This window comes from Neospora caninum, chromosome IX (assembly GCF_000208865.1).
Source record: "Neospora caninum Liverpool complete genome, chromosome IX".
Lineage (NCBI taxonomy): Eukaryota > Apicomplexa > Conoidasida > Eucoccidiorida > Sarcocystidae > Neospora > Neospora caninum.
Genome location: NC_018390.1, coordinates 4,667,289 through 4,686,519, shown reverse-complemented (window position 1 = coordinate 4,686,519; position 19,231 = coordinate 4,667,289). Strand labels below are relative to the sequence as shown.

General features: G+C 51.5%; 4 protein-coding genes across 4 annotated transcripts; 3 read left to right on the top strand and 1 right to left on the bottom strand.

Moving 5' to 3' along the window:
- Window positions 1–544: 544 nt before the first annotated feature.
- Window positions 545–2,604, top strand: NCLIV_044130 (putative ER lumen protein retaining receptor 1; the record flags this gene model as incomplete). Its single annotated transcript, XM_003881332.1, has 5 exons — window positions 545–721; window positions 1,048–1,180; window positions 1,368–1,456; window positions 1,894–1,981; window positions 2,486–2,604. 5 exons carry the CDS (start codon window positions 545–547, stop codon window positions 2,602–2,604), a joined length of 606 nt encoding a protein of 201 aa, XP_003881381.1.
- A 1,874-nt stretch (window positions 2,605–4,478) lies between these two features.
- On the bottom strand, window positions 4,479–5,881 carry NCLIV_044120 (conserved hypothetical protein; the record flags this gene model as incomplete). The annotated part of the gene is made up of 2 exons (XM_003881331.1): window positions 4,479–4,645; window positions 5,470–5,881. The coding sequence occupies 2 exons, from the start codon at window positions 5,879–5,881 to the stop codon at window positions 4,479–4,481; spliced, it is 579 nt and encodes a 192-aa protein (XP_003881380.1).
- A 2,003-nt stretch (window positions 5,882–7,884) lies between these two features.
- NCLIV_044110 (putative PHD-zinc finger (C3HC4 type) protein) lies at window positions 7,885–11,188 on the top strand (the record flags this gene model as incomplete). Its single annotated transcript, XM_003881330.1, has 3 exons — window positions 7,885–9,184; window positions 9,312–9,469; window positions 9,950–11,188. 3 exons carry the CDS (start codon window positions 7,885–7,887, stop codon window positions 11,186–11,188), a joined length of 2,697 nt encoding a protein of 898 aa, XP_003881379.1.
- A 3,290-nt stretch (window positions 11,189–14,478) lies between these two features.
- NCLIV_044100 (conserved hypothetical protein) lies at window positions 14,479–16,575 on the top strand (the record flags this gene model as incomplete). Its single annotated transcript, XM_003881329.1, has 5 exons — window positions 14,479–14,626; window positions 15,243–15,349; window positions 15,586–15,781; window positions 16,178–16,282; window positions 16,433–16,575. The coding sequence occupies 5 exons, from the start codon at window positions 14,479–14,481 to the stop codon at window positions 16,573–16,575; spliced, it is 699 nt and encodes a 232-aa protein (XP_003881378.1).
- Window positions 16,576–19,231: the final 2,656 nt, after the last annotated feature.

Sequence of the window (19,231 nt, the reverse complement as noted above, 5' to 3'; positions counted from 1 at the left end):
GATACTTTTCAGGTCGTCCTCACTCAACGAAAACGGTGACAGCTCCAAGGCCGGGGGCTCTCTTCCATGAAACATATCCTGTTTGTCGTGTCACAACAGGTTTCCAGTCTTTACTTCGTTTTCGAAAGAATCTGTGAAGCTTCTCACAGCGGATATACCGGCGATTCTGTGCCTGAGAATTTGCTGGAAGGGATCTTACAAATGGGATCTGGATGATGCTGGCTTCCGAGCGAGTTACAGAAGCCTGAAAAAGCGATTATTCTCTGCAGAAAAGCTGACACTCGTCTTCTGCCGTTGAGCGCCAACCCCCCCAGGTCTGCGTGGAGGTCATCCGGTCGAAGGTGGTTCGTGGACGCAGTCCGCTGTGAAGGAAGCTCGTGGTCTCCGCTACCTTCGTTGTGTTTGACTGTAGAGAGGGCGCCGATTTAATAGGGACGTCCACACGGGAACTGTCTAAAGGGGGAAGGAAGGAGTCGGAAGTGTCGGACGTTTCTCCTTGTCTCCTGAAGATCTGGTTTCCCGTATACTGCAAAACTGTAGCAAGATGGAAGTGTGGCTCTTTATTCTGGGGTATCTGATCCACTTCGTGGCGAGCTGTGTGCTGGTGTACAAGATCCATCAGCAACGTACGGTCTACGGATTGTCAATAGACACGCAGATTTGTTTTCTGGCTGCGTCTCTCTCGCGCTGTGTCTGGTACCTGGACACCCGCCTAGTGGAGGTACGCCTGAAGCTTTGCTGCTTGCCACTTCAAGCGTTTACAGCTCAGGACTCGCGTTTCATTTCATCGCAGGCCTCCACGGTGATGTTATCTTGTACCCCTGGCCAAGCTACCGGTCTAGTCACAGTCGGGTTTCAAACACTCTTTTGGGTCTCGGTCAAAAATGTCCACTTGTTAAGGGTGCGAGTGGGTCAGTTTGACATGCTTCTTTGGAGCATGGCGCTTAGCGGTGTCGAGAGTGTCGGTGAAAGCCGTTGCGGGAACAAATCCACACGGTTTTCGCGCAATTACCGGATTTCTCCTGTGGAAATGCCATGTGTGTGCAGACCTGGCTGGCCTATTTGGAGCTCTTGTGTAGCACTGTTATTTCAGTCGTGCTCACTTACTATTTGTGGCGTTACCGTCACACAAATACTAAGACCGTCTGGACTCCATGCCAAGCTGCCGTCATCATTCCTGGTAAGCTAACGCATAGATTCTGAAGGGGGGGGATGCATCCGATACCTCACCAGGAAGGACAGCAGAGAAACAGTGGATGGTCCGCACATTTCTGCTATTGGTTGGGTCACTAACGCGCTCTCCCACACGATTCTGCTTCGGCTGGTTATACAGAGAATGTCTTTCTGATGTGTGTATCTCTTGGTAGTTTCCATGCTTACGGCATTTTTTATCCACCCGGGTCGGCAGTGGTGGACAGTCCAGATTCTCGTTGCCTTCTCAATTTACACCGAAGCTGTAGGCCTTCTTCCACAGCTGTGGTATATGCGACGAATGCTGGAGGTATGCCTTTGGGAGGGCAGGCAGTCCTCTGCGTGGACTTCCCAACCTGCTCAGTCCCTCTGCTGAAGATACGAAACCAAGAGAAGCATACATGTAGCTTGCGCTGCAGATGAGTACGAGGGGCAAGACGAAGCAATAGAGGAAAAAGGCAGAAGGGAAGCGAAAGGAAAAAACGAGTCTATATTTGGTGTCGGAAACCACTATACGAAACGCTACCTAGGAAAAGTATGGCTTTTTGCCACCGCCCAGGGGTTTCCGGAGAGCAGAACCCTGCAGGCTGCTCCAGGGTGCGCAAATGGTGAACCGACGAACGTGACGCATTAAATCAAGAATCTGTTTAGGTGAAATTAGAGTTTTGGTCAACGTTGCCTTCATGCCTTTCTGTCTCGCAGATCGAGCCTTTGACGTCTCACTACGTTGGTCTCCTTGTGCTGTCTCGCGTCGTGAGACTCTTCTTTTGGGTCACCCTTTATTTCCAGGGTACGTCTTGGAGCTAGAATGTTTCCACGCACTAGTAGTGGATTTTTATTTCGGTGTCAGTGATGCTAGGGGCAACAAACTCATTCGTGGCACGATTGTTAGAGCAAATTAAAGATACCCTCCAGTCCTTCGGAGGACGTCGACACACAGAACTGCAGAAGAATTTGCTCTGTGCTTGCCTTAAAGTTTTTGTTTTACCGTTGTTGCGAACCGTTAGTATCTCGGCATTGCAACAGACGGAGATTCAGGTACAGCCTTCCTGTGGGAGGAGTAGCAGAAAAGCATGAGTAGCGCAGATTGGTGGGTATAAGAAACGCACAATTCCTGTAAGCCCTGTTGAGGTACTTTCAATCCTTGCTTCCGTTCTGTTGGGTCAATGGCAATGATTTCATTGCTTCAGAGGCAGCGCCGGGATATTTAAAATATACGACTCCGCCTGAACCAAGACGGCAATATGCAAAAGAAAATTGTCTAATTGCGTGTGTGGTTGCTTTGCATTCACAGGCGAACATTTTCTGGGTCTGTTTCTCGCGGACCTTCTTCATAGCGTCCTGGCTGCCGACTACTTCGTTATGTGGTGTCGGAAGCTGCGGCACGGCGGAGCGCTCATCTACAAGATATAGCTAGGCAAGGTCTCCAGTAGTACGGAGTCCGAATGGATAGTGAAAGAATCATCTGCTTTCTTCAACAGAGAGCAAATGAGCGATCCTGAGTTCGAATTGTTCCAACATGCCACTTAGAAATCATTTCTTGGCGCAGTCAGAGTGGACTTAGCCTATTGGTTATACTAGGTGTATGAGCGGCTTGCCTCTTGTGTTCAGAGTTTGTGTCACTTGTAGGCCGGCCTCTGGAAGCGGATTCTTTTTCCGAGGCAGTTTGTGGCTAGGGGAAAAAAGTACCAAGGTATACCAGCCATTCATCGTGAAGCCCCGAAAAATATTCGCCTGCTGCAGTGCTGCGCCTGTTGAGTTACGACAACGTGGGATACTTGAGGTTTAGAGCACTAGTCTACTGAACGCTGAAGGAATCGTCAGTAGCTTACGGATGTAAAGCAAACAAACCGTGGCAATGTAAACTTGGGGTAACAAAGCGCATCAGAACGTGAAGATCCGTTTGTGGATAAAGATTACCAATAACTCAGGAGTTAGGACCGTTTCCGTCTTGCACTTGGAGGTTACTCAGCAGAGGGGTGGTTTGTGAGAAGCTAACGTAGTGTAGTTCCCACCTGTGAGTACATAGAGCACGGGAGAGTTAGCTCACGAACTTGAGACACCAATTTTCGATCCCGAAAAAAATTCAGGTACAGAGTGTGCTGTAGATGCGCTTAGTGCAATTGAGTATGATGAAAGAGCGCGCTTGCCTTTTTCTAGTGAAAGTGTTCATTTTTCGGGTAGCTGCCGAAAGGCTGCCACCGAAGAAGGGTATTTTGCAGGTGAACGACTGATGGCCAGTTTAGAATTCGGGAGGCCTACGAAGGATATTCTGTTTTCGTGTTCTCTGGTGATCCAATTTTTGTTTTGCACGGGTGAGAGCCTGGCGTTAAGTCTGTGGCCTGCGGCCTCGGGTCGTGACCAAATTCGCAGACAACTAAAACTCGTTCAGCGTTATTTTGCGGCATCGTTGCCAGAGGTGGCCTTTACGTTGACCCGAGTACGCGCAGGCAAGTTCGCCCCACGCATCTCAAGGATACCATCGTAGAGGATGTGCCCCGTTACCAACAGAGGGCAGATATGCACAGCTCACATCATCTATTCTTCTACACATCCCATCCCAAATCAGGCACTGACAGTCGTCCTGAAAGAGCAACAAGTACAGCTATACTGGAGCCGTTAGACAGCGTTCGTTTGCAGTGTACGGAGTCACCCGTGTTTATTTCCTGGTGGCTGCAGAGACACCACAGGAATATATATCTGTTCAGCAGCTTCCCAAGTCACACACTCTTTCTGACTGGAAAGAATTGTGGGAGCGGTGCCTTTGGGGAAGAGAAATTCACTGAGCTTTAAAGAATTATTCGCCCCTCCCTCTGATCTGTCCACCCCGGTCCGCTTGGTGTGCGGCCGAAGCGTAACCAATAACTCCTGTGTGTCGATCAAAATAAGTACAAGCTCATCCTACCGTACGGGGCTGTGATCGAACCAACAGTTCCTCCTGAAATGAGAAGAGCTTATTCATGTAAGCAAGTTGCTTTGCGATAGTGAGTTGCCACTACACACGAAACACCGCATGGCTATCCTAGTTCTCAATGGAAACGCAAATGAGCCAAGGAATCCTCATCAAATGCGATTTTGCCGCCAATTCGTGCTTAATCCCTTCAATTGCCAATTGTTCCTAAATCATGATTTAGTGTCATTATTACTGCATTCAAGCGCAAGGCGGCGGTCCGTTCTTCGGTACTGTAGACAAAAGATCTTTTGAACTTGAATACAGGACGGGACACAAATTCCAAAAGCCACGGAAAACGCCTGTGGCATCTACATTGAACAGCCTTGATTTCGCACTAATATTTCGCTCTCACGCCGGGTCCAGAAAAACCAGGCATAAAGAACGACCACAGACTTCTGTTTGGACGCATGAAGTCCGCTGCATCATCGGCATCGTCGTCGGCATCTCCCCAGTTGTCCACAGAATCTTCGTCCCAAAAGGAGGTTGGGAGGTCGGCTGGCCCTGCAAACGCACACATCAATCCACAGCAGTTTCCTAACGGCATTCAATACCGTGTCCTGCAGAGCAATACACCCCCGCCCTGCAAAATTTGATGCTTGCTATTCAAACTGGTGTTATCCCATGGACGTTTGGAACCACAGAAAGACATAGTGTTAGTGAATTGCCAAGGCTTTGGCGTTGCGCCAGCCAGCGTGTCAGCTAACGTGGAGAACAGAAAGAGTCAGTCGTGACAAAACACGCCTGCGCTCATTCACGCGACACCCAACAGGCAAACAGTAGCAAGCGTGAACGCCGTCCTTAATTCAGCAAGAACTCTTCTGAAACCGCACCACTCTTCACCTACCCTGCTACACAGAACGATCGGAGTATGCAAATGTTCGCCCGTGCTGACAGCCGGTCTACCCTACCAGTCCTACACAGCTTCTCTTGCTTTTTCATCGCAAGAGATGTAGTAACGGCTCAAAGCGGCAACTATGGGACACGGTGCCACAAACGATCATATTCCTTCTGTAACGTACTGCTTCTACAACTGAGCGGAAGAGGTCATGATTCACTTCAACGACGTCAAAACTTGCGAGTGTCTGCCCTAGCTGACGTCCCACCAATAGAGATCCCACAAGTGGCTTCAACTTCTTCCTGAGAACGTGCCTCCGCAAGCATCCACGTAAGTCTACGTGCGTACGCATGCCTGCCTGCAGCCGTCTGCGTGTCAGTTAATATGTAATTTGTACGTTGAGGCAAGTGCCTACATTACACGTCTCGATGTGAGTCGAGTGAATCCCTGCAACGCGTTGCATTCTTCGAGTATGTCAAGCTAAGCTTACTTTCATGCCGCGAGAAAGCGAGTGTGTCGATCCTCGATGCAGCGTCGCTGCTCACTGAACGCTTAGAAGAATTTTCCGGCACAACAATCCGGATTTCTCCAGGGACTCTCGCTGTGATGATCGATCCCCATGAACTCTCTCCTGCCGTATCATCGTCAGTCCCGCTGATTCGTTGCGCTCTGATGACAGCTTCCATCCGAGAACTAGGCACCGCTAGACCATCATTTTTTGCAATCCGTGCGTCGACACCGACCACAAGCGATGCCTCGAAGCATCCAAGAAAAGTAAGAAACACCACCAGAACACAGACCATAGAACCGGCACCTGTGACAAGCCCTCTGCAGCGGGCCGTCAATATTGCCAACCGGTCAGTAACAGGGGAAACAGATGCTTGTGCTACACGCGGATCCATGGTCCACCGGGCAGACGGGGCACGGTTTTAAAGAGTGAAACGAAGGGAAGGTGAAATAACCCCGCCCTAAACCAGTCAGGCTTTCTTTTGCCTTCGAACGTCAAGAAGAGAGCACAGTGACTCTTGAAAACAAGTTCCGAAGGAAGATGTACAAAGTGCAACAGGGAAAGCCTGCGTTTTGCCAACGTCCGAAAAAGAATGCCACGATTCGTCGTTCAGGAATGGGAAACAGTAGGTCATGTCATAGAAGACTGGAGACTGAACTCTTGCAAACGTTTGAACGCTCAAGAGGAGAAACGTCTCGCGTTTCCTATGGGGAAAGCTTCCGAGTGAGGAGGTTACGAACAAGAGTCACTGTACAGCTAGGCCAACAGTACCGTGCCGCAACAAAAGAAGTACCTGTTGCCAGATTTGTACACAACGTTAACCGGAATCACTTTGCGTCCGCGAGCGGAAATATCTGGACGTTTTCAGGGGGGAAACAAATGAGAATCGTGTCACCAAACCTGTTTCGCGAGTACTTATGCAATCGGGGCTAAAGCCCTAAGTGCGGGCACCGTGCTCACCAAGTCACTACACCAAATCCAAATCGTACGAACTGCATGATTAACGGTGGTCGTGGACGTTTCGGTGCCCCTAGCACTCAGAAAAGACGAGGCTGTTGGACGGCAGCAGCAGCGATGTGATCACTTTCTGGTGTGCCCATAAATTATATGCAGAGATCAGGCGGAATTCACACGACAACATCGATTATGCATTGCGACGCGCCCGTTTCTCGGAAATAGCATGACTCGAAAAAAAGGGATCATCATTCCCAAGGAGAACTGCGCCACAGGGAGGAAGTCGTAGAAGTTGTTCTTGATTACTAAAAACACGGCATTTTTGAAAGCCTTTGCGACGTACTGCTGCCACCACCACTAGCAGGCTCCTAGAGGGCGGCACATCGGAACAGCCACCGGCTAGCCCGTCGTCCATATCTCTCTAGGCCAGCAACCCAGCCACGACCATGTATCATCATACATACCAGGCGTGGTTCCCTATCCGCCAACACGAGAAGTGCAGAATTACCGCTCTGCATCTAGCACGGAATTCGCAAGCAACACAGACAATTGTATGGCGTATGAAATACACATCTGGGGTGGATTCGTAATGATGGACCCTTCTACTGCGTCACTTAAACCGCGTTTCTCTGGTACTGTCACAGACCACACGTACCACTGTTACGGTTGCCTATCGCACTACAGTCGGGGGGGGAGGGGGGGTCACAAACATCGCGGACACGTGGAAGGCGGGGAGCACGGGGAGTTAAAGAGTTGAAGGGAGAGGCCCTTTATATTCAAGTAGAGTCCACACCCGCAGTGTCTCTTCACATGCGCCGGCCATATGCGAGTTTCGCTTAAGGTTTAAAAAGGGTAAGAGGAGAAACGCGTGTTCTCCTATAGAGATCTACATGCCATAGCTCTCTGCAGCAGCTGCCGCACTCGTCCAGATTCGTCGCGGAAAAAAGAGCTGCCTGACAGAAGTAGGAAACGAACTGTCACGACAGCGCGATTTTGCGCGTTAGTATCCGCGTTCAGGCGACCAATGAAATGAGTAGTTCCTTTCTGAGCTGGTCGGTGATGTCTTCGTAGCTGCTCTTGCCTTTTTTGCGGATGTTCCCTTCTCATTTACGTAGACTGCCCTCTGCATCTTCCTCGAGGAATTATAGTACGGCCACGAGTTGCCACGCGACGCTTCAGCTGGCTCGGGAAAGCAAGGCCCTGTAGTTCAGTCAAGTTCGCCTCATGTTTGACCTTTCGTTGATTCGTATTTGTCTCTGCCTTTGACCGGTAGAGACACAAGAATACTTTCGCTTCTCATTCCGTTCTGATTTGAACCCGAGTTGCCGTTTCCATCCGTGTTGTCCTCGGGATGGGCGTCGGTCAGACGTTGCCGCTGTTGAGGCATGTCATGTTTTTGAGACGGTCGGGGAAGGAAACACTAGACTGTGGAGTTTGGACGTGATGGCGACTTCACAACCGCCTGCCAGGAACAAACCTGCGGCGAAGAAGCGCCTGACGAAGCACTATGTGATGACGGAGGTTTTCCCCGAAGTGGTGCCACGTTCTCGGTTACATCTAGACCTCGCATGTGGCGTGTGTCTCGGGGAATTCCAAGATGACCATTGCTCAGAAGGGCATCACACTAGCCATGACACAACTGCCACGAAACCCTCGCCGAGTGAAGTTCTCATCGAGATTTCGGAGAGTCCTGTTGAAGAACTCTCTCTCGGCGATCCTTCGTCTTCCCGTTATCCATCCTCCTCCTCAACGTCTCTTCGCCCCGAGCGAAATCCGTCTCGGTTGCCACCACCTGCTCGTTCTTCACGCGGCTTACTGTCATATTCCCCGCCGTCTCTTCTGCCTCTCGGCTTGATCTCCGGCTGCACTCACGTTTTTCACCATTTCTGCATCGAAAAATGGGGTTGCACGAGGGAGAATTCTTGCCCCCAGTGCAAGTCCAGGTTCTCCTGGTTGGCGCGCTATTCACGAACAGGCGAGCGACAGACTCTAGTACCAGTTCGGAAACGGGATCAAAAGAATACGCAGCTAGAGGAGGATAGTTCTGACGACCTTATCGCCCTTGTCGAAAATGTTTATGGATCTGGGAAGTGCCCCGCTTGCGGTCAGAACGTCCACAATGACGACAACATCCTCGTGTGTGAGGACCAGTTCTGCGGTGAGCGGTACCATCGCGCGTGCTGCATCCTTTTTCCGTCTCGCGTGGACCACAGCGGGCCGTGGATCTGTCCACTCTGTCGGGAGTCCGGTCGCCCCTGTATAGATGAAGAGGGCAGGCGGATTCCGCGGCATCAGATCATGGAAAATGGATTCGTGGACTCGAGACGGAGGCTGCGACGAAGGCCACAGAGAAGGCAAGGCAGGTCGAGTGTGTCGAGCCGCCGAGAGCGGCGAAGTCGCTCGGCCACGTCAAGGCGGGCGCTGTCCCTGAGGGAGCTCAGCGAGAGCGATTTTCCAGACGGGCCCACCAGCGACCGCGCGAACGTGCGAGAGTTGGAGGAGACCCAATCTTTGCAATCGCGGCGCGATGACACTCGTGCTAACAACAGGGTGGTCACTGCTCAGACTTTGGGAGGCGACGAGAAACCGCCTCTGACGGACCGCAGCGATGCTGCGGCTGCCGCGGCAGGACAGGAAACGACAGGTGAGAAAGTCACAACCGGGGGGAACAAGGACAACGCAAGATTTGGTGAAGGCGTAGGTACAGCACTATACCAGAGGGGTGGAGCACCTGTGTCCTACCGTATCTGGTTGCTCTCGTGAACTCCAGAAGGGTGAGAGGATGACAAGACGCGAGGGTCGTGTTGCTGCGAGCTCCGCACAGCCTCGTCTCTGCTGTGTGTGGAATGTTGTGGACGCGTTTTCTCAAGGATCAGGATCTGCCTCGGAGGACGGCGGTAGAAGGGCTACTCGGAAGAGCAATCGCGATGGGGAACCCGCTCAAGGGCCCCAGAAGGCGGGGACGCCACAGGGAGACGATACATCAGTCCACTGGCTCGAGGACATTCTCAACTGGGGCGACTCTATTGTACAACGGGGATCGGCTCATTCCTCTTGTACGTCATCGGCTTCTGCCTCCTCTCGCACCGTTACATGTACTACTTCGGCAACTTCACTTTCGTCATCTGCAGCGCCATCGTCATCTTCAGGTCATGCGCTGTCGCAGGCTGCTTCCTCTTCGTCTTCTTCGTTGTCTTCCTCTTCGTCTTTATCTTCTTCGTCTTCATCTTCTTCGTCTTCCTCTTCGTCTTCATCTTCTTCGTCTTCATCTTCTTCGGCTTCGTCTTCCTCTTCGTCTTCATCTTCTTCGTCTTCATCTTCTTCGGCTTCGTCTTCCTCTTCGTCTTTATCTTCTTCGTCTTCCCTGTCCGTTTCGTCTTCTTCGTCGTCGAACTGCTCATCTTCATCTTCTTCGTCTTCCTCCTCGTCATCTGTTGCTGGTGGCAGCGCCGCATTCTCGTCGGCATCCTCGTCCGACCGCTCAGGTCTCCAAGCGGATGCTTTTCAGCAACAGAGAGCTTTAACGCTGGAGAAGCACTTAACCAGACTGGTGGAAATGGGCTGGGAGTATTCCCGGTGTCCAGGTCCGAGCGACTGTCTGAACACGACTGTGGGTCAGCCAGCTACCTTGGCACCAAGTTCGCCGAATGAGGACAGGGACGAAGAAGCGGTGAGGAAAGAATCCGTGTCTGGCTGCGGCGTCGCAACAGGGTCTCCGGAGCCGGTTCCTGGGCTGCCCTGGCGTCCTCCGCCCCGCCGGCGGATCCCGATCAATACGGAAATGCTTACTTGTGGCGCATTTCGACCTAAACGTCAGATTCATTTTCCTGGTCCCTCGTCAGTTCTGCTCGCGCGACGCAGGCAATTTTCTTCTGTTTCTAATCGACGCAGTGGTGTGCCACGCCAGGCGGCCCCGTGCCACAGACGTGTCTCCAGCAGACCAGAAACTGCGGCAGGCTCCCGTTTTGTTGAGTATCGGGACTGTGATCATAATCAGTACACACCAAACTGTCAATCTGTTTTCTTCGAAGACACGCGGTCAAAGTCAGGTATTTCAGCGGATTCGAGTGAAGTTTCTGTGGCCGGACGCACTTTCACAGATAAGGCGCTGGACGCCAAGTCCGGGACTTGCAACGGTTCTAGGTCCACACTGTCAGCTACCCCGGCTTCAGCGCTGTCCGGTGTCGCCTTCGCCCGCCCTGGTGCGTACCCTTCCTCTTTGGCTGCTGCAGCCTCTAGAGATTCTTCACCAATCTGTTCTTCGAATGCGTCTGTGTCTTCTTCCTCTGCTCCGTTGAAGGGCGTGTCTGCATCTCGTAATCCCCCTCCGTTTGTCGGCATCGCCAAAGGGGACTGTAGCAGAAATGTAGCTGCCGTCGGCGGGAACGATGCACCCGCGCCTGGTCGTAGCAAAGACCCGGATTATGCTGAGGGCATTTTACTTCGCAAGCAAAGGAGGAACAAAGTGGACGTCGCCTCGCATCATTCGGAAGATGGACGAGAAGGCTTTCCTGCCACATCAGAAGGCAAAGATGGCTTCTCTCATGCGGGTCACCTCATTGGTGGCAGAGAGGCATATCGTGTCCATCACTCGCTTCAGAGGAGCCAGGGAGATTCCGACGCAGTGGTCCACCACAATACTTCCGCCCGCGTTGACCGTCCAGGTGAGACTTTGTTGGCGCTCGGAGGAAATTCTGGTCATGAAGTGTCTTTCAGGACTCCTCACGCACCTTGTACTCCGGCGTAAAATGCGCTTCTTTTACTCGTAACTACGAGCACGTGCAGCATTTGCCCGTGTTTTTTTAGGAGGCGTACATCCGGAGAGAGGATCGTCCAAGCAGGTGTTACTTTTTGAGGGAAAGGCTGTGCCGGATGCCCCAAGCGGTCGAGGTGGAGAGCAGAAAAAGCGACCAGGCCAAGGTTTCGAAGCCCTCGGGACTGATGCGGACAGTCACGAGTCGCTTGGTGCCGTTGCCGCAGCGCGCCTGCGGAAAAAGATTAGGCCGTCGTCCGCGCTGGTAAGCTTACTTTGTTGCTTCAGCGGTTACCAATCGTGTGAGGTTCTCTGTCCATTTCAGAGGTGGGCTCTAGAGGGTAGTCTTGTTTCTGAGGGTGGTGGATACAATGAGCAAAACCACGTGGAGTGTGTCCACCGAGTTGTTGTGCGTTGCAACTTTTCTTGAATGCAGATTGACCTCGTAAAGCAGCTTGTGAAGCCTCAGTTAAAGGCCCAACGTTGGTCAAGTTTTGAGGCTTACCGCTTGGAATTCAAGGCAAGATGTCGAAAGATCTGTGAAGATCTCACCGAGAAATATGCCTCCAGTCTGCCAATGGACAAATCTGCAACCAGCAGCTTCTGGCAACAGCACGAGCATATCATTCGTGCCGCTGTCTCTAAGGCATTCCTCTCTTCTGATGCTGGGGAGTCTGCAGGGCCAAGCTGAGCGGTGGTCCAAACCGTGCGAGAATTCCGAAGGGATGTTGTAACGGTTTTTTGACAGTCTTGCTGTGTCTGTTGTTCGCTGCTTTTCGGTGTGAGTGGGACTGCAAGCGATTCGCGGTCACCGTGGCCGGATTTTTGGCGACTCCATTTGTATCAAGGTGCTGGCCAGCGGCCACCGTCGTGCCAGTGTGTCATTTGTGGAATTTCTGTTTTACCACTAGAGTGTCTTCTAGTCCTCTATTGGGGAGCGGGTGAAGTGGGGCATTTCCGCCTCATCCGTGTAGGGAATTTTTCCGCCGGGTGAATCGAAGAGACAGCAAGAGGCTCGAAGGTATCGCCGTGGTCCCACGAAGGTACTGAATCCACTGTCATGAGCCACTCTTCGCAGGGCTGGATGCCCTAAGTGGCTGAACACGTCTGCAGCTCTGATCCAAAACACCTATTGCGTTTCGGTTATGAAGATCATAGCTGACTTCAGCCCTAAAATACCTCCGAAACAACCTCGAGTAGGACAGTGCTTGTGAAAAAAGAGGCTCCGTGGAAGGGCTCACTGACGACATCGGCAGAGTTGTAGAGGAGAATCAGATTTGCAACCAGGCAGTCATCGATCTGTTTGTTTTGACACACACTGTGGAGTGTAAAGGCGCAGCTTCACGAGCGTCAACAAGCTAGTTTTTCACCAAGCAATTGCACACCGAAGACTGTCCCGTAGAGAGTGGCCCAGTGAAGCCCCCTGGCAAACATAATGCCATCAACGCGCGTTAGGGTGCTGCGTTCTCATGTTGTACCATTTGCTGAAAGTGGCCAGCTCTCGGCTGTTGGCATGAGTCTTAGGGAGCATCGTGTGTTTTTCGCAGCACTGCTGTTTCATCAGCTGTCTGCGCAGCAACAGCCATGGATGTGTCAATTAGAGACCAGTGTGCCACGGTCCACGTGAGTATACGGAGTCACAGCCCAGCGAAGAACGATTATCGTTGAACCAAGCACAACATAACTACTGACTTGTACCACGTGAGCCTTGTGCGGGTTCGTATCTGTGTTTTTGTGAATTACCGTGCTGAGCTGGCTCTCTCGTTCGCACTGAACGGATTGAGTGTTGGACCGCTTGCAGTTTTCCGTGCTGCGTAACGCCTCTGAGTGGTGCAGCAGCAGAGACACATCCCACTTGAGAAGAGGTGTATAAAGCGGATCGGCGAACGTACTGAAACCATCTTCTCCTGTCTTGCGTGGCCAGCCGGCGTCTTTCTTATCAAGCAGGAGTAATAGCTGTCTGTGGAAGATTACGTCTGTCGGGTGTGTGCATGTGTCTGGCGAACCGCTTGCCGGTCCCGCCACTGCTAACGAGAGAAGCGAAGGTTTGTCTCGAATTCGTAGAGTTGTACCGAGTGGAACCATTTCCTTACCACGCTAACGCAAATGCGAACGCGGAAAAAAGTTTCAGTCTACGGGGAAGCACATCTCCGGTGTGCTGGTGCCTCCGCGGAGCACCGAGGGTTGCCGGCCACCGTCATGGAATAAAAAGAGCAACTTTTTCGGCAGCATACTAGGACAGACTTGCAGCGTCTTCCAAAACGCAGAAAACTGGTCCATTATAAAGCAAATATTTGTCAGCTTCGTTTTAGGTGAAAGCAGACAGGTACCCTAATGCATTCCTCTACCAGTTCAAAATTGCTTGGCAGACGCGAAGAACAATTTTTCCATTGTTATCGTTGTTGCTCCTGATAATTTTTTCTATAGTTTTTCTATTTCTACGCATTTGTGATAAAGGGAGCAATTTCAACTGCCGAAAATACATGTGCGGAACTGCCTGTCCAAATTTCCCATGAGAGAGAAGTGTGGTACCACCGCAGCGATAATCCGTATGTGGAGAACGATGCGAGCGTTGCACTTACCACCCGCTGGAGAAAACTCGTGTTATTCAGACCAGCCGGGTACAGCCACTTCTCCCGCACAACATAACGCAGATGTGCATACCGCTACCAAGCAGCTTAGTAACTAGGAGAGTAGCAGCACACAGTCGCTTGCAACGAGGTAACAACCGATGGTTTTTTCGTGTGCACACTCAAGTTCCAGAAAGTTACTCCTTGCGAAACTCTGTGAAGGGGATAAACATCACCCCAGAGGGATCTTGTCTCGAAGTGTGTGGCTTCTTGGACAGTCTTTTCTTCTCGCCTTCTGCTGTTGTCGCCGCGCTTATTTTTCCTTGTGTGTGTCTGTTCCGAAAGTTTCTCCACTCTGGTCTCTCCGGTGCAAACCAGCTTATTTGCTCTGGCCATCCCGTCTTCTTGTCTACAGTAAAATTTTTACTTCAGTAGCATTCGTCAATAAACCAACGTCATCAAAAGTTCCGTCGTTCACCCCCTCCCGCAGACAGCTTCCAAACAATGACATCTGCCACCATTTCCTCCCAATCTCAGGCACCGGCTCCCCAGAGCCAGTCAGGGGTTCGGTCTCCTCGAGACTCTGGTTCGACGACGCGTAGAACTACGGCCCCATCCGCATCTGACAACAGTACTTCGAACAACGACCAGAGGGGAGATGCTTCGTCGACGAGGGGAGATGCTTCGTCGACGAGGGGGTTCGCTACGCGAGACATGCAACAACCCCAAACGAAAAACGGCGGAAAACAGCTTCCAGGCGGATCAGTGGTGCATCACAGAGGAGGGTCGCATCTCCCTATAAGCGCCCTTGTTAACTTCCTCTTCGGCCTGCTCTTGTCCGTAATCGTGGTGGTCACCGCTGGTGAGCTATGTACTGCACAGGCTGTATCCGGAACGTGCATTGCATGTAACTCTGTGGCCGAAGCCTTTATTTCTATAATTGCCCTAGTGTGGGGGGGGGGGGGGATGGCAGGAAGAAAAAAGATACCACTCAGCATTTCTGGGAAACCGAACCTCTCAGGAGACAAAACTGCTAGATCAGATTGCACAGGTTTCAGCGTGCCATGCCACGTTCCTGCTTGCACGAAAAGCTCGAGATCTTACTCATATATTCCGTTTGTTGTGAAGGTACAGCTGAGCCCGCACGCAATTTGCCACAGCATCAGTCACAAATGGTGCGTCGGGACTTGTTTGGGTCTGTTGTTTGTGAAATGGGCTGCTAGTGCGACGTCAAAGTTTTCCCTGAACTCGTCGTTCCTTGCAGTATCACCTGCGGGGGACACCCATTCTATGGCAGTTCCGTTTCACTGGGAGGCGTGGACGAGGCGGTGCATCTCCAGAAGCCGCTAGTCCTGAGGGGGGGTCATGGAGGATATCACAGTGCAAGGGGATGCGAGGATTTACACCCTTCAGACGGAATTCGTTGCCTGCCTTGGGAAACCCTGTTTTCAAAGTGTCCCTTGTGGTCGCCTGTGCAGCTGGAATTGCTCACCTCTCCCTTCCGTCGAATCACCCCCTACAGGAGTACATTGGCTTCGTGCTTGATCACGCCCCTCGTTTGGGTCTTTCCCGCGCGCTTGAGGTGGTAGGTCGTTAGACTGCTAGTGAGTGTCTAGCGCTTCGCTGCCGCAGGGTAGACAGATGGTTCCTGTGACTGAGTTATAGGCCATCTGAGCAGTTCAATCGTCCTACCAAGCTCTGCACCGTACCCTCTCTATCGACTACTCGAGACGGTTCACCTTCTCGTTGTTCCAGTGGCAGAAAGACTGTTCATGCACGTGCTCTCCTTTTTTGCTTGGATTTTTTCCACTTTGTTTTCAGACTCCCTTTCTCGCACAAGCGGCGGACGCACTCAGAGAGGCGGGTCATCTACGCGTGGCCGAGTACCTGGACAGGGCCGTTGCGTGGCCCCACACTGAGTGTGCCTTTCTAACCGGCTTCGCGGCCATTGCTCTTCTTCTGGCAATGACTGTCGTACGAGGTCTTTGGCTGTACAAGAAGGAGAGAGAAATCGAGGGTATGTCAGTGGTGTATCCTACCGATGCTTCCTCCTGGTTCGTCTCCAGTCCACAATCGGGCACCCTTCGCTGGTACATCCCGCTCCAAGGGACACACTCAGAGACCACTTGGTGGCTTACAGGACAAAATCTGTTCTATATGAGACTGCTGATTTGTTGTGAATGTAATGGTTACTTTGACTCTTTTGTGGAGGCCTGTGCCTTATGTTCAAGGGTGAAGCCGCAGGGAGCAATCGGGTTCGATGCCTCGGTGCACAAAACAATGCTCCCATTTAGTGGCTAGAGCTTTGGCAGTTTCCCAGATGGCAGCTTGTTTGAGTGACTGTTCAGACTGTCCAGGGTTCTCTACTGGGGCAACGTGCCGAACGGTCATGTGCTGTGGTCTGATTTTGCAGTGTCGCCTCCCCAACACATGTACTGCTCGAATACCATGACACCAGAACAGTTCGCAGATCGGCGATTCACGTACCAAGCTCTTGCCCAGCTTATGAAAGATCCAGGTAACAGGAACTCTACGGTTCATTGTATCGTCGGCCTCGAGGCAGTCCCTTGTTACGTTTCTAAGCAGCGGCTGGGTTACACGTCTCCGATCTAGTCGTGTGATAGACTTGCCGTGTGTCGGGTGTGGGTGTTGCCATATAAAAATGCAGAGTTTCTCAAGCTGAAGGCGCAGCGCGCAGTCCAAGGGAGCGAAGCGTGGAACTGGCAGAAACGGAAGGCTGAGCAACACGAGGAGGACGAAGATGAGAGTGAGGACATGGCATCCGAAGGAGAGGAAGACGAGAACAACTAAGTACCTTGCCCTCGATGAGAGCAGGCTCTGGGCATCGTATTTGGAACCCGTAATCCCTGAGGCCGCGGCCGAGACTTGAGAAAGTGTTCCAACATGGTAGCTCATGGTACTCGGTATTGTTTTGACGTTGTAGAGCGGGGCATGCGATCGTCTCGTTTAATTGCTATGCGGCCTTTTTTTAGTTACGAAAAGTATGTGACGGCTTCAGAGAGGCGCTCCGGTTTTCGGATGTAATCAGTGCCTCGCTAGCAACGCGAGAACGGAAGAATCCGACGTACAAGCCCCAACTGCTCTGCTGTCCTTCACGATAGGGAGTGCACACACCTTACTGTGTGCAGGCTTGGGAAACGTGAGGAGACGGCTTTGCAGCCGTATATAGGCCCGCAACCTGAATCTCAGTTCTCGTACTCGCCGCCTTCTTCCCATACATAAGGGGCAGCAGGCGCTCTAGCTATCTCGTGTCGAGTTACCGTTAGTGCTTGGGTTCTCAAGCGGGTGGGGCGGGATGGCGCCGCCATTCATGAGGCCCGCCTCCGTGTCTAAAGTTTGTAAACTGGCTTTCTTTGGCATAACTTTGACTGTGAATGTCCGAGAAATTACGTTCTCGTGAGGGAAGCAGAAGCAGAGAACAGCACCACGCCCTGTTTCGAGTTCCGTCTCTGGAAAAAGGTTCACGGGGTGTGGCGGTCGCTGCATTCCGGCGTCTTTTGGCTCCGACTGGCATCTTGTGGGGGTCGGACAAAACGTGGGAACTTCCAGTGTCCGTATGGGTAGATGGTGTATCTAGGATATGAGCAGCGGAGACGATCCACGGGTACTTGTAGTTGCCAGGGCTAATGAATTTGTTCCTTGTCCGGAATGCGTATACCTACTTATCGAGTCCCGGAATCGTTAGTTCGATCTTTGGCAGCTGCTGGATGTGTTGATCAACAGTCTACGCCGAAGCGGCATGGTTTGTGAGGCTTGAGCGACCGTCTTCACCTCAGTCCGGCGGGTCAGTAAAAGTCTTGCATTCAGAAAACTCTTACAGGCACGCATTCCAGAGGGAGAATATGACAGAAGCTAGTGCATTGTTTTCTTGTTCACCGACGGCAGAAGCCTGAGAATGAATGCAACAAAGGACCACACAGCTCGTGCCGGGGAGCGTGGGTTGCTAGCATTGTCTTTCAAGTTTATTTCGAGATTGGGAGAGCTGCAACTTATGAGCGCCGTATGTCGTTCCAAGGGTTCTACAACGGCAAAGAACCACGATAGTTTGAGTCCGCAGCAAACGAACGGCGGTGCACAGTCGGTGACATGACGCGGGTTTGCACCATAAATACACGGTTTGGAAGCCAGTGATGTAATCTTTTCGCTGAGGACGCGTCGATATAGCGAACGGTGGATGGAAACACATGTATATGGATGAACGTGTTTTTACTTGTTTGCCGAAAAGAACACTGCGTCCGCGAGTTCGACATAACTGGGTTGCAGCTATAGTGAACGCGCATGCACGCAAGGAGGGAATATTTGTTCTGCTTCAGTGGTCGTTTTGGGAGGCTGTTTATCACGTATTAGTCCTTCCCTCCCTAATGTGGGTTGGTATATTTGCGTTGTATTGAGTTCGTCCACGCGCTGAAAAAGGTTTCCGTAGTGGCGGTGTGTCTCTGAAGTGTCTTTGATTTTTTCCGTGTCAATTTCCTTCGGGGTGTCTCCGGTTGCGACGGGCGAGTCCTCCACAAATAAACCAGTAAGAGCTCACAGACAGCAACGACGTTTGCTGGCGGTTACTTCTCACTACTTGTTTTCATTCCGGATCAGCCTCCTATTAGTATTAGAATGATACCGCTTTCCTTTGCGACACACGTTTCCGATTTGAGCGAATTCCCTCTTCTATTCCCTTCAGTCGATGGGGTACATTGCCCACTGTCAGCCAACATCTGGAGACAGGCCGTCCTCTGAATCTGTAGCGTTGCAGCGGGTAGCAAAATATTTGTATATAGGTATATGGGCTCACCTATCGGTGTGTCTTTCCGAGTTGCCGTCCAGGATAAGAACAGGGGCTGACTTATAAAACAATAGATGCTGGTCTTCAGGGTTGATGATATCGGTAGACGATGGGAGAGTATCCAACAGTTCCCAGAGAACACGAGTCTGTACATTTCATCAACAGAAGCCTTCGGACACTTCAAATTCTAAAAATGTAGTTATTCAATTTTTTATCCCTGACAGATTTTATGAACATCCAGGTCGACGACAATGCACCAATATATTCTTCCGAACTTACGCCTCTATATGTAGCCGTAAGATGGGCATCCATATGCATTAAGCACCAAGACATGAAACAGAAGTCGGCATGGGCAGTGTCTAGAAGGCGAGCAGACGCTACAGGTTTCTTTGGTGCCGAGGGTCAGTCAGTTGTCTGGTGAAAGTTCAGGCTACACAAGGCTACTGTCCTCTCGCGATATCCACTAGTTCGCTTCAACCTTCTTTACTGTGCACCGATAAATATGGCCTGTTGTCGCTTACATATGTCTTTTCCAAGCTCCTTCTACACTACACTCCCCGAACCAGCTTCACCTAAACATAGGTACTGTTCGACAGTGTCCCAGCAGAAGGTTTCAGTGTTTGCGTGAGCATTTTTTTTCTCTATATTCGTGCATAATGATTTTATCTT